General features: G+C 40.6%; 1 protein-coding gene across 1 annotated transcript; it reads left to right on the top strand.

The window, feature by feature from the left end:
• Positions 1 to 4,836: 4,836 nt before the first annotated feature.
• LOC112274743 (uncharacterized) lies at positions 4,837 to 14,208 on the top strand. The gene is made up of 20 exons (XM_024504456.3): positions 4,837 to 5,934; positions 6,537 to 6,722; positions 6,924 to 7,037; positions 7,228 to 7,314; positions 7,538 to 7,669; positions 8,006 to 8,060; positions 8,269 to 8,314; positions 8,496 to 8,714; positions 9,127 to 9,224; positions 9,477 to 9,542; positions 9,834 to 9,973; positions 10,392 to 10,569; positions 10,794 to 10,887; positions 11,080 to 11,384; positions 11,616 to 11,824; positions 12,082 to 12,213; positions 12,348 to 12,559; positions 12,886 to 13,104; positions 13,362 to 13,482; positions 13,604 to 14,208. The coding sequence occupies exons 1-20, from the start codon at positions 4,975 to 4,977 to the stop codon at positions 13,898 to 13,900; spliced, it is 3,870 nt and encodes a 1,289-aa protein (XP_024360224.1). The 5' UTR covers positions 4,837 to 4,974; the 3' UTR covers positions 13,901 to 14,208.
• Positions 14,209 to 14,354: the final 146 nt, after the last annotated feature.

The raw sequence follows: 14,354 nt of genomic DNA, 5'->3' as shown, positions 1-14,354 counted from the left end.
AGCATTTAAGCTTATTATGTACACATTATATTTTAGTAAAACTTGAGTATTTGAAAACATTCTCAAAATGGCGGAAATGGGCACCATAAGTCTCATGTCCAACACCAAATCCATCACACAAGTACATTGAACTCTCTTTGCCTCCCATCTTGTATATCACACAAGATGACTCCCACATTCTATTTCACGGCTCCACTCTTCTCAAAAACCACATCACCTTCCATCTATTGAGTGTTCTTTTGGCATGCTTGAATAATCCACATGGATCATATCCTTGAAGGAGAATATATGAATACATGATAGATAGACAATACATGAATAGATGGTCAATTTTATTCTTGTCTTTCTTTTGCAATACTTCGTAACCTTTGTCCACACCCCATGTGCTTGGTGTCAAAGAAGATGTCACATCCACACTATTTTTCTCCTTACAAGGCCCAGTAGATGGCAAGTATGAAAACAACTTGCTAGTTTTGTTTACATTCAATTCAATTCAATAGGAAGTAGAGTGAAAATGATTTGGTGAAGGAGGTTTATTTTTAACTTTGCCCCCACCTCCTTCATTTGGACACAAAACATTTGGGACTATGATGAAGAGAAACATTCTTTGTTTGAGTTCCTTTTCATTGGGTAAATGTGAATTCTTTTGATGCAAGATGATTGTTCTCATTGTTTTTATTCAGGGTAAGTATTTTTGCTTTATAAAAGTGAATAAAATAGCAAGAATTATTTAATGAAAATGTAAAAATGATAAAAGATTGATTATAAAAAAATTCAACTGAGCTTTTGTGGTTTGTCCCCCAATGGCATTATTGTTGCTGTAATCAAAGAGTCATGGGTTTATCTTTCTCTTTTCCTTCTTTTTTATTTTTTACTTAACTTTGAGGCTTTTGTACAAAGCTGTTACAACAGTCAAAATCAAGAAATATTTAGGAATCATAAAATCCATGCTAGTTAACCAACAAAAATAAAATAAGATGAATGCTAAACTTCATTTTAGTCTTGAGATGATTATTTCTTTCTTCATTTATTGAAGTCATAACACTTGGATGAATCATGTTGTAGGGATAAAAATTTAATGACTGCAGCATACACATCATAATACAAAATAATGAAACTTCAAAGATGTACTCTAACTATAACATTTTATGAGATGCTTGTAGGTCTTTATTAAAAATGGCACAATTAAGATATTGTCAGCCCACAAGTTGTGATCTTTGGAATAAGATTGACACCTGTAATTTCCAAAATTCAATATGTATTCTACAGCTCTTCCAAAAAAAAAAATATGTCATGAAATATTGCATAAAAGATAATTATCTTTTCATGACATTGATGGACTTGGACAAAATTAATCAAATACAAGACTAACCTTCATTTCACAATGGTGGATAATGTGATTCCAATAAACATATCAATTTTATCTGTATATCTTCCTATTTTTATATAATTTCTATGCAAAAGTATCTCATATTCTTACTTTAGAACAAAAATACTCATTGATCATTGCAATGGTTTTCTCTCAAAGATATAGGCAAAATGTTTACAAATAATTAAGCAAATGTCTAAAGTAACAGTATCTGGACATCAAAAGTCAAGTACTTTTTATTTTTAAAAATCAGTAGTGATTTTATTTTTTTGTCACACAGTAATATCAACTTGATAACAAAAAAAAAAAAAAAAAAAAAAAAAAACTTTGATATTAGAAATTCTTGACGTTTAATTTGTTTGTGAATTCTAGTTTGCCAATTTTTTGTTAAGGCAAAATATTTGTTGGTTATATTAAGTGAGGAGGGTTTTGAATCTAAGCAACTGAGTGGTAGTATTTAAGACAATCAGAACAAATGCTTTCATTAGGATGGATAGGGAAGAAAATTTCTAGTGGAAGGGTCCAATTGTTATCAGCCAAGTACTTCGTGTCTGAAAATATCCAATCCGTTCATTACACTCTACTCACAAGTCTTAACAGATGTGAAGTCCAATATGCTTTGTTCGAACCCAATTCTAATGATTCTAAATACCCACTTTTCCACACTACTACAGTAACACCCACATTTGCATTTTTGAGTTCTCAAACTTAAAATTTTCTAATTAAAGGAACCATCTGTTTCTGAAAGAAACAATAAAGACCCAGAAGCACCTAAAACTGGAATGAAAAAAATTATACGAGAAAGTAGAACACGTGGACCCACAAAAGTAAACTTCGACAAGACGTCCTAAAATAACACGAAATCCTCATGTGTATAATAAATATATAAACCGCATATAGTACCTTGAATGGTATTTTCTACACCGTATGTATATGGAAAGGATGCTAAACATGTGCTGAATCATTTCAAACGTGGAGTTTGAGGACTGGGCAACGGGCGTCACACGGTTATAGGTCCCACAGTGAGCAGAAAAGGCCAACTCACGCCGCTTGTCCTCGTAAGCATTTACCTATATATCTACCAATTGTCTGAAATTAGGTAGATTTCGTAAATAGTAATCGGATCCGAGATAACGGGTTTTGCGGGGAAATCGTCAATAGGTCGGTCTCATTGGCCCCGTGCCGTGGTTCATGAAGCTTCCTGTTGCCTTTTTCTTTTTTCATTGTCTTTATTTCCTTTTGAAAAATACTTCTTCTGTCCTGGCGTAAATTGGCACCGCCGATGTCGTTTAGAAGATTGACGTCTCTTGGCTGACGTTCTCATTTCATGAAAGAGTTAACTTTGACCGCCCCAATATTCCACCTTCTGGATAATCAACTACAAAGAAAACCCTAATTTATATTCTCTTCGTATTTAACCTTTTAATAATGTAGGTACGGTGAAGTATTGAAAGTAAGTCATTTTGTAAAGGGATGAATGAAGATTGAATCCACGCAGGCTCTCTTGGAAGATTAGAGATTTGAAAAAGCTATAAGTAATTGGGGAAAACATGGAAGCAGATGATGAATGAAGCCTTGCAAATATATCCCAAGGTTCGATTGGATTAGGTTTCTTTTTGAGGTAAATTCCTGCACCACTTCAAGCTGTGACTCAAATAAGAAGGATGGACTCAGTGGGATCTACCAGTCACAGAATGTAATATAATATTCAATGGCAGAGCTCATATTATCCGTCTGTGGTGGCCAGCATACAAAAAGAAAGACCAGGAAAAAGAAAAAAGATAAACGCAAAAGTAGTAGTAGGTTTTGATTGCCAAGTTCAAATACTGATCAGAGCGTCACTTTTTTGGCTCACTACTGTTGCGCTCATGCATTCGCATGTGCTGACTGCCGTTTTACCCCATTTAAAAGGCTGTATTGTCTAGAGACATTAAGGAACACGTGGAGGGTCCCATCACTATTCTCATTCTAATGAGCGAGATGAATCGCCCACAAATGAATGAACAATGGATTTAGATTATTTTGCATTTGTAAAACATTCCCACCCCTAAACGGGGAAAGCACAAAAAGACGAGGGGTTTGAATTGGGTGCAGAGCGACTGGCAAGCAAGTTTGAGCGTGTGCTTATTGCTTGGCTTGGCTGGGGTCCTGCCATATCCATGCCCTACCCCATCTCACTATCTATCATTCATTCGTTAACTGAAGTTCATACGTTCCTTATCCTTGTGGATATTTATTTTCCAATTTTCAGGAAAATTAATATTATTGGTGGGACAATATGGCTACCGCTTTTTTGTCTTTTTTTTTTCTAATGGTTGTATGAGTCCATTAGCTGTCCAGAATATTTTAATTGACTCTGTGTAGTACTGTTGACAAGCAATTTTTCTTCCCCATTTTAATGAATGGGCTTTTTGACATTCACACAATACACGTGGCAATGTTGTTGACTTTTAAATTTAAAGGTTGCTCGTAGATGTAAGTTTTCTCCTCTTTCCCATACTGGTTTGTATTCAACTTTCAACTGACCGTTGATTTTGCATTTTATTTTTACATTTGTAGAAATAATCACACTGAATATGATTACCTGAAGTTGGTAGTAGAACTTAAAAATAAATTAGTGTGGTGTATGGAATGAAGGGAGAGAGAGAGAGAGGGAGAGGCCTACCGAGGACGGTGCAAGCAAAGTAACCCTAAAGGCGTTCATAATTGGACTGTGCTCATTCGGGGGTCGGTAACCGGCGCTTCTTTTGGTGAGGTCCATGTCGAAGTTTCCTGCAGGCACGGTGGACGTGCAGCGGACGATTTGGAGAACCCATAGCCGCGCGAACCCCAGCCTGGCTTAGACCATCCCGAGTCCTGAGGATCGCTCAGGTCCACGTTGGACCCTCTGTGCCAGCTCAGATCGGAGTAGGTAGCCAGCTGCCACCTCATCACAAGGTCTCAAATCCCCTCCCCGCCTTGTCTCCTGCCGTGAACCAATGAGCACCTGTTCTCAGAAGTCTAAATTAAGCCACACTCAATCATAATATTCAGTTTTCTCGGAATATGTACTTTCTCGCTCTAAGTCTGTCTGTCCTCCTGCCCGCCCTCCACACTGGAGTCCTCATTCGTCTCTCTTTCTTTCGTTCGTTCGTTCTTTCTTTCTTTCGTTCGTTCGTTCTTTCTTTCTTTCGTTCGTTCGTTCTTTCTTTCGTTCTTTCTTTCTGTGCAGCTGCCTTCCGCTTAAGTTAGGCGCCATCGCCAGGCAGCTGTCGATTCTTCCAACGAACCCCGTCGAGGTCGCATTACATACTTGAGTTGAGAGAGAGAGGGGGTGGATCGCAATTCCAATCGCTAGGAGAGGTGAGAGAGTTGATGTTTTAGTGTGCTATCTATCGGAACAACCCTAAGGTTTCTTGGAGGACAAAACGAGAGAGAGAGCGGGCGAAAGAGCAAGGAGGAGGAGGAGGAAGAGGGGAGTGTGGAGTGTTCCGAAAGTGAGATCGACGGGCTGTTATGGTGGTCATTAGTCTATGGCAGAAGGGAGTGGATGAGACGAGGAGGAGGAAGAGGAGGAGCGGTTGCGGTTGTTGAGCGGTGCGCGTGTGGAGCGGCGGGTGAAGAGGATGAATCAGCTGCCGGAGGAAGAGGGGGTGGAAGAGGCGCGACGGGAGAGCAATGTGATTGCGATTGGTGGTGGTGTGTTCTGTTTCGGGAGTATTCCCGCGGTGTTGGATGCGGGGCGGAGTAATGGTAATGGCGGGGTGAGTGATGGGAATGGGAATGGGAATGGGATTGAGATCGGGAGGGAGAGAGAAGAGGACGTGGGAGAGAGTGATAAGGGAGGGCGAGGGGAGACTCCCAGGAGTAACGGAGGAGCGCGGGAAGAGGATGATGAGCGGGGTGAAGTGGATATGGAGAGGGAGAATGCGATGAGTGAGAGTGAGAATGGAGGAGCTTGTCGCGGTAGTGGAATGAATAGGTCTGGAGGAGTTGAGGAGATAGAGATGAGCCCAGGAGAGCAGGAGGCAGAGGGAAAGGGCCGGAGTGCTGATAAGATGGTGAGGACGGACGCTTTGTCGCTAAATGCATCCGGGGCAATCATTGACAGATCTCTTAGATCAGGTCGGGAAAGCGCTATGAATGTGGAGCGCCCGGCCTGCGAGGTAGTTCAGTCTGTGGAACCGGGCGCCGAGGATTCGAACTTAGTGCCGGAAGTCAACGGATCGATGTGTGGCGATGCCCAATCGAAAGCCCTGGATGAAAGATCCATTGATATTGGCAGTGTAGCCAGCGAAGTCGCTGACCAAGATTGCGGCCGCATCGAGTCCAGCACGGTAAATGAAGACGGAGAATTACGAGTGAAATGTAGACCCCGGCCTTTGCCTCCCGTGGTTACATCAGCTGATGAAAGAAGCATTGCACTGTCGTGGGTAGGATGCCCGGAAGAGGTCTCATATTACCTAGATTACGCGTGCAGTGAAGTTTCGATGGTGCAAAAGAAAGACCGAAATTCTATTGCCACTGGCAGGGAGCTCGGACACAAGTGGACGTCTATATTTTGCGGTGACGACAGAAGTTACAAGGTGCGTGATCCCCGCAATTTTTATTGTTAACCAAATTTCAGACCACTAAATATTTTCTGAGTTGCCGCCAATTCTTTGTGTAACAGAATAGGTGTGGCACGGATTGCGTCGTTTAGATAGAACTTAGTCTGCTAAACTGTGCAATGAAGTAGGTTATTCGCCTTGATCTAAATCTTGATGGAGTGAATGTGAAGTAAAATGTCACATATTTATAGAATTTTTAAAGGTTAGGATCTTGTAGAATGTTCTTCAGATAATAGATTTCGTTCTCGTACTTGGGGTAAGTGAAAGTATGCTGGTCTTGGGTATTGGGCAAGGTCACAAATGCTCATCTCGTATGTGTTTTTGTTACTGCCGGCTTCACGGCAGGGTTCCATTGTAATTAGCTACGTCATTCAATGTCAAATGTTGTGTGCGTGAATTTGAGATCTGTGTCATCTATTCTTATTTACAAATCTGCATTAGTGTAATGTAGGGTCGGAGTGATAGAAATATTGAACCTATTTTCATATTTGTATATATCTTGAACTTCATACTTTTTGACCGTATTTTTTGCTCTTTTGAGCTAGTTATTGACTGAACTTACATTGATTGTGTTGCAGGTGTACGACTTGAAACCTGGAACTTCTTACTCCTTCCGTCTACGAGTTACTCCCATCGTTGTTTCGCCCTCTGCAACATTGCCCTCGCCTTCGTTATCGGATATTGCCATATTTTGTACAAAACCAGCCGCACCCTCTCCACCGCTAGAGCTCGTATTGGTTAATAGAGCTCGCACATCGTTGAAGGTACCTGTTTGTTCACTGAAGAGCTCTATGTTTTCTAGCCACTCCAAGTCGCCTTGATGAATTCTGGCCATAGTTTTCGGGATATCTATTTAATGCAGCAGCATGGTTCCCCTTTGCGTGCTGCTACCTGTATGTCGTGACATGTTAACCAGTTCTGAGGGAGGTTTGTCCTGATTTTGCGAACATGTGCAATGATATCAGGTGAAATGGACTAAGCCTACAGAAACTGGAGGGCTACCTTTGGAATATGTTGTAGAGATGAATCCACCGCCTGGGAAAGATTCTGTTAATGGTGTTTATCCTAGCACTTTGGATGTAAGCTTCTGTCTCTGTAATGTGCATGTAGGAGTCAAGTATGATCTGTACTAAGCCTGTATTTGAATATTAGAGGTAGGTGTGTCTGTTAATTTGCAGTTGCGTTCTTAATCCTATGACTTTGGCTGGCTACGTAATACCTAAGAAAAATAGTCAGCGAGTCCTTAATAAGTGGAACCGTTTTCATTAGGAATTTGTGGGTGTATACAATGGAAAGGAGGAAGCTGTGAAGGTCACCCGGTTGCTCCCAGGAACATTGTATAAATTTCGAGTATTGGTGAGTTGGTGCTTTTACGCTATGCATTCGTTCTTCTGTGCCTCAACCTGCTGAAACCTCTCATATTGTACAGCAACTCGTTTATCTGGTAGAGCTGTTAGATTTATCTCGTTTGCTTTTCTGGAGATACACGTACCTCTCTATGAGTCATCCAGGCTTTGATATTGATCAACTTCTCATTTTTACACATGAATTTCTGACGGTTGTGACTTCTGTGGTGCAGGCTGTTAATTCTGTTGGGCACAGTGAATTCAGTAAAGTGTATTCTTTTCAAACTGCCGCATCAGTCCCAGCAGCGCCGGAAGCTCCTACACTTGTGACTGCAACCGCTACCTCAATGATTGTCGAGTGGCAGGTTCACTCTATGTGTTTGGACCCTGCATAGATGAGATTTACTATTGTTCAGATGGTTTGGGTTGTTTTTCAAAATTGTTCTGTTTAGTGCTGCAACAATTGATGTTCTTTTCGACTAAAGTTGTCCTTGTTGTGTTTCTATTTTTTTGCTACATGCATAATTACATGTTGTAGAAGTTTTCTTACCATCAGTTTTTCTTTTTTGCGCACAAGTCGGTGATGTCAGCATGCATCCCTGTGCCCGCCTTCTTGGTAGGGGAGTATTATCGATTTCATGTTTGTTTCTTAGGTTTTGTTTCTTATTTGTTTCTTAAGATTTTTCATCACACTTTTGTAGGAGCCTAGTAATTCTGGGTCTCCCATCACCGAATATACACTCGAACATGATGACGGTAAGATATTTGGGTTTAGGCCTGAATTAGACTATTTTTCATTTTCTTCATCTGTTGCGTATTTATATCTACCTTCTCTTCTTCTTCCTCATTTTAAAGCTTTTAAAATCAATAAGTTCCTCCACCTCCTTCGCTCTCTCTCTCTCTCTCTCGCTCTCTATGGTTTCTTAATTCATTTACTTATTTAGATGTTCTGTCCTCTTTTCAGGTGATAGCGGTCCTTTCGTCACTGCATACACTGGACGGCAACTGTGGTAAGTTATGTTTTCTAGCTGGTTGTGAGTGTTCTTTAGATGGTTAAGAACAAATGATCTTTTACTTTCCTTGAAATGATGTGTCAGTATTCGGCTGCTCAAAAATAACTTCAAGAATCATCTTAAAGTGTTTCAATTACCCCTTCCCACATAATTTGTGTTTGTAATATGTTTGCACCAGCTACACTATGGAAGGATTAAAAAGCGGACATGTGTATCGTGTTCGAGTGATGGCTCACAATGAGAAAGGGAAAGGACCGTTCAGTAGGCCAGGAGAGCTTCTTACTAATTTTGCTAGCCCGAGTCCTCCGGCTCCTCCTTCTATCAGAGAACGCAGTACCACAAGCATAACTATATCCTGGGGCCCTTCTGAACGTGATGGTGGAAGTCCAATAACAGCGTGAGTATTTATTTTTATTGCTAATTCATTTTGCTTATGAACGAAATTGTGGTTAGATTTCTTCGTTGCATTCAGGGATATAGTGCTCCCAGCTTAGAGGTGGGCTGCATGTGCTCTCTTCCAGAGCTGAAACCAGTTGACGTAAACCCTTGGTATTCCATGCGGCAGTATTACATGATATTCCTGTTTTTATTTAGAGATTTTTTGTGTGTCGTATTTCTTTTATTCGATATTCATGTTACTGTAATCCAATAAAAGATGTTTTGCATACTTAATCACAGACTTTCTTTGAGGTCGGATTTAGCGTTCAGTCGTTACAAAATTCGAATTACCTGGTTCTCGAGACATACTTTGAAAATGCGATTTTCCAAAGATGCAAGTAACTTATAAGTGCGCTTGCATGTGCCGACAGATACGAGGTCGAGATGAAAAGATTTATGAGGAACAACTGGACTGCAGTGATGTATTATGGAAGCTGTACTACCTATACTGTGACTGGACTTTGTCCTGGTACCTTTTACTACATGCACTTCCTACTGTTGAGTCAACTGTTTTTCTTTGAACGATGAAGATTTACTCGTCATATCTATCTTGCACGACGTTTGTGTTTTACTTGACTTTTTAAACTGCTCATGACAATGACGTCTCTTTCTCACCATCAAACTCATGGTATGAGTTCAAAGTGGAAGTTGGTATCAATCTAGCTCTGGGTTTTGTCGTATATATTTACATGCTTACTGTTGAATGCTGTTATATGTCCAGGTGAACTCATTGGTGTGCGCGTTCGAGCCGTTAATTTGATGGGTAAAAGTGGGTGGTGTAGTGAAGGTAACCCTCCTCTGACACAACTTTCCCGCATTTGTACGAAATATCTCGTAAATTGGCACTCTTTATGTTTTACGAGTGCAGCTTATCACTTTCTGATCATTAATCAGACGAACTATCCTCTTGAAGTTTGAACTCCTTAAACAAACCTTTTGTAATTGTTCTCGTTGGACTAAATTTCGACTACATTCATATCAGAACCATATTCTGCAGTTTCAATATTGGTAATCTATTTTATAAAATGAAGGATGATTGAAGCTATATTTAAGAAACATTCGTTGGCACCTTCCACAGCTCGGTTTGGTACGTTACCTGGTCTACCTGAGGCACCATCAGATCCTGTCGCAGTCGATGTTGGGAGCCGTAGCATCGTATTAGAGTGGTGTCCTCCTGTACATGACGGCGGATCTCAAATCGTTTGCTATCGCTTGGAGGTATTTATACTTCTTTTTCGATGTGTCGGTTAAATAGTTGCGCCAAGCCTTATTTCTTCGATTATAACCGAAGCATTACAGAGATGTGAGATGCATCTGCTTTGTCATTTTTTTGAGTGTCTGGAATTTTTACTTTTTAAAATATTGGATAGCACTGAGCGGATCAGTATCTTAAAGATTAGGTATATGCCCAAATTAGAAATTAAGTCGTAAATCTGTGAATAATTGGTACTTTAAGTGGGTACTCTACTTGTTTCTCTGACTTTCAAAACGTGGAATGTTTGACTGGCGGTGCAAAGAGCATATAAATTTCGCTTTTTTATTTTTTATTTTTTATTTTTATAACTATGGGTATCATTGTTGTTAATTCCTATGTTGTATCTTTCGCTTCATTGGTGTTCGTCTTTTCTTGGGCTAGGCAATCATTCGGAAAGAGGATGCTACTAGTATAGGAAGTGTACAAGATGAAGAAAGCAGGGTTCTAGCTGTATATCGTTCCGAGAAGTGCCGGTTCAAAATTAGTGGGCTCGAACCAGGTGCTTCGTACTGCTTTCAGGTCCAGGCAGTCAATAAGCTTGGAGCTGGGCCCTATAGCGGTATGTTGCACGTATTGGCTATTTTAAGTTAATTCCTTCAGCATTATACGTTTAACTTGTGTAAGGTTATATTTTGATATGCTTCTATGTCCTAAAATTTAGTTGCTATTACCTATTATTGAATGGTTAGCGATTTGAGTGAAATTGAACACATCTTTTGTATAATCGAATGAGTATAATTTTGTATTCGTACAATTTACTGAAAAATTGTCTGGTCAATTCAGGGTTAAGTGTGTTGACGACGCTCTCTGGTCCGCCAGCAGCACCAGAGCCCCCAGTCGCGGCGAGAAAGGCATCCGCAAATTCGATATCTTTGAGGTAACTTATGTGTTTATTGTGCACAATTCTAGAAGAGTTTGTCAACTTATTTCTGTGTCAGTTTCTGTAACTGTGCTTCTCTTCATCAAATGATGTTGCTATTTCCAGAATATAGAGTCCGGTCGCTTCGAAACGTTTTTTCCACGAGAAATTAACATAGTTCTGACGGAAATTTCATGTTTTGCGCCGCAGGTGGTCTCCACCCTGTAGCAATGGGGCACCGATAGAGCTCTATTCACTTCAGATGGTGGTTCTCGGATATGGAGAAAAATGTATATCTGGTTGTGATGACAGTACTACTAGTGGTTGCGATATCCAAGGTGGAGATATTTCAAGCTTAGCGAACCAGAGGGTTCATAGTGATTCTTTCAGCCCATTTTCAGACGGTCCACCACACTCCCCATCTCATAGTACGTCTTCAGACTCAAGTCGAGGTACCAGCACCTGGGAAAGCGAAAAGTCTTCGCAAAAGAATAGGACTTCACCTAGTTATGCAGGTGATTTTTAATGCTTTGTCAGTTCTCATGGAGGATTTGCAACTGTCCTGTAAGGCTCTGGTTGTTTTTATATGTTCTTTGGCAGCCTCCGTACCGTGAGGGTTTTCAATGTTTTGAATTGTCGTTCTCAGGAAACTGTTATTGAGGGCTTCAAACTATGTTAATTTAATTTTTTGGACGCGTTCTTGGTTCTTTTCGAGTCCGCAACTCTAACGTGAAAACTACGTTCAGGTACTAGCGAAGATGAGCATGATGTGCATGGCGTTCAGTACAAAAGGAGTGTCGACGGACAAGTCACTTTATTCCGGCCTTTTGACCTAGGTTTAATTATAAATGGAGCCCGTAGTAATGTAGCTCTGTGTGACGCCTACAGTGGTCCAAGCACAGCGTATACTGTCAACAAGCTCCAACCACACACAAGTTATGCTTTTCGATTACAGGTATTCCATTACGACAGAAAAGTTGAATTCGTTTATTGTTTGGGCGTAGTCTTCTCTTTCAACGAACTAATGCTTGATAAGTGCTTTGGAATATTTGCTCTGTTGGGGGCCTTCGATCCTTGGTCCTTATTGCTTACCTTAAAAAATATTGACTATCTCTTCATTGCAGTTTTGGATACATAGACATATGTAAACCGCTTTTCATCACAATTTTAATGGTTGAGTTCGCTATTGAACGGATGGTTTTATTAATGCAGGCGCGAAATGCCGCAGGGCTGAGTGAATTCAGTGCTTTTTCTATCATGATGACGTCCCCGGCAGCTCCATGTGCTCCTTGTCCTCCAGTAGTCATTGAGGAAACATCATCGTCGTTGACCATAAGATGGGAGGTCAGTCATCTTGCCGCTTGGTTGTTATTAGCTTAAGAATTTTTGCAGTTGCTCCATGATGCATATGAATGAATTTTGGTTTAGTACTCAACACTCATTGCATTCCTGACATCGGCCGTAACTTTTGTCTTCAGGTTCCAGAACAAGACAATGGCTCTCCTGTGTTTCGGTTTACCCTTGAAATGCTAAAAGTGGAATTCGATGGGGAAGGAATGTTGCCCAAGGAGCGGAGCAGTCAGGTTCTTAGTAACCAAAAGAAGTCTTCTAAGAAAAAAATGACCAAGAAAGAAGCTATTGTCCTACAAACGTCTGTGTGGAATCCAGTTTATGATGGAAGCGGTCTACGGTATACTTTTGTTCTCTTCTACTTTGGGTCTACTTTTGCTTTAAGACCTGCTTTTATAGCTCTTAGCTACCTGTGTGTTGACTTGTATTTCACTTGGTGACCCTCCTGATCACAGTGACGTTCACGGCTCTACTGGGACATATTATCTATAAACAATTTTGTCACAAAAATAGGATTGGAATAGCCTTTTCCTCGTGGTTTTGGATGCGATAGTGGTAAACTGTTGCAGCTCTTTTTTACTTTTTACTTTTTTGTTTCAAATTTGTATGTGTTGGATTTAAACCAGCAAACTGGAGAAGCTGATGTATATGTTTTTTTTGTAACAGACATGAAGTCTCAGACTTGTTGCCTGGAAAGAAGTATACTTTTCGGGTGATAGCCCACAATTTGTTAGGTATGTCTCCTCCAAGTTTAGTTACGGAGGCCACTACCCTGCCTTCTGCCCCTGGAGCACCAGCACCGCCTACTTTCAGTAGAGTCACGCCCACAAGTGTGCACATAAAGTGGTCGTCCCCTACACGGACTAATGGCGATCCAGTTAGGAGGTGAGGAGTGAAGTCGACCATGTTTACTGTGTTTGAACAGCAATGCATCGAGATTGTGTTTTTGTGATTGGGTGTGTATTTTGGATAATGTCATGTAATCATCCATGGAAGACACAGTTATAAACTTCATTTCCCATGTAAGAATTGTTTGACTAGGTTTGTTTAGTGGGTAGATCTCTAGCTGCAATTTATTTTAAGTCTCCTGCTCTTGTTCCTTTTTAGTTTATTGCTGTTACTTATTTTGACTTCATGTGCAGCTATATGCTTATGATGGATGATGGCCAAGGAGGTCCTTTGGCAAAGGTACATGTGGGTGGCTCAACATCCTACAAGGCAATGAAGCTCCAACCTGCTTCTAGATATCGTGTTGCAGTACAGGTTTGTCTCTACTCTCATTTATGTTTAGGCACATCATGTATGAATTTCCTTGTTTGCAAGTAAATATGTTGATATCGTGTTGCAAATTTATTTTCTTTTGCAAAATGTTTTGTGCCTGCAGTCGTTTAACAATTTTGGAGCGGGGGAACTTAGTGACATAGCCGTCATTGAGTTGCCAATGGCTCCTCCACCAGCACCTTCAACTCCCAAAGTCGATTTTCCTATCGAGGGTGGACAGGCACCATTAGTGCTTGTCAATAAACCAAGACCTTCGCTTCTGGAGTTCATGGAGGTAGTCAATTCATTCAAACAGGTCAGTAGGAATGTGCAGCAGCCATGGTCCTTGCAGATACGGCGTTGGTTATCTGGTATAGGAGTTTCGGTTACTTTGCTTGCCGCAATCATCGCAAATCGTTAGAATTGGGAGAGGATTTCTCTCAGGGGAAGGGAACATTTGTCCCTTAATATAGAAACCCCCGGTTTCCAGAATTCACATTCACAAACCTCTATGCTTAGTAGATAGTCTCCTCGCGAGGAAGCATGAGGAATTATGAAGAGTAATATACATTCATGATCAAGATTCTGTCAAGATTTAGGGTCCATTAATCAAGATTCTGGCCTGAGTAGACTCGGGAGATAGGGTTCTGCCTACATACTGGTATATAAATGTAAACACTTTGCTGCAATGCACATAGTCAGATTCCTAAAAACGAAAATTTCATCAAATTTTGACCGTCTACCTTACCAGTTGTGCATACCTACTTCACGGAGAAAGATCTCTGTCTGCAGGTTTCAACTGTATCGACTATCCTGCTCTTATATTTTTGAAATAAATACCCAGAACCTCATTGACTATATATTACCTCAATATT

The sequence above is a fragment of the Physcomitrium patens genome, chromosome 22, assembly GCF_059467195.1.
Source record: "Physcomitrium patens ecotype Gransden chromosome 22, ASM5946719v1, whole genome shotgun sequence".
Lineage (NCBI taxonomy): Eukaryota > Viridiplantae > Streptophyta > Bryopsida > Funariales > Funariaceae > Physcomitrium > Physcomitrium patens.
The sequence above is the reverse complement of the archived record's forward strand: the minus strand, read 5'-3'. Positions and strand labels throughout refer to the sequence as shown.

What these genes read in the sequence shown, in the direction of transcription:
- LOC112274743 (XM_024504456.3), top strand. Translation starts at nt 4,975, where the DNA reads ATGAATCAGCTGCCGGAGGAAGAGGGGGTGGAAGAGGCGCGACGGGAG. An exon ending in TTTATCCTAGCACTTTGGAT is followed by an intron (nt 7,038 to 7,227) that starts GTAAGCTTCTGT and finishes CGTTTTCATTAG; the next exon opens with GAATTTGTGGGTGTATACAA. An exon ending in GATATCGTGTTGCAGTACAG is followed by an intron (nt 13,483 to 13,603) that starts GTTTGTCTCTAC and finishes TTGTGCCTGCAG; the next exon opens with TCGTTTAACAATTTTGGAGC.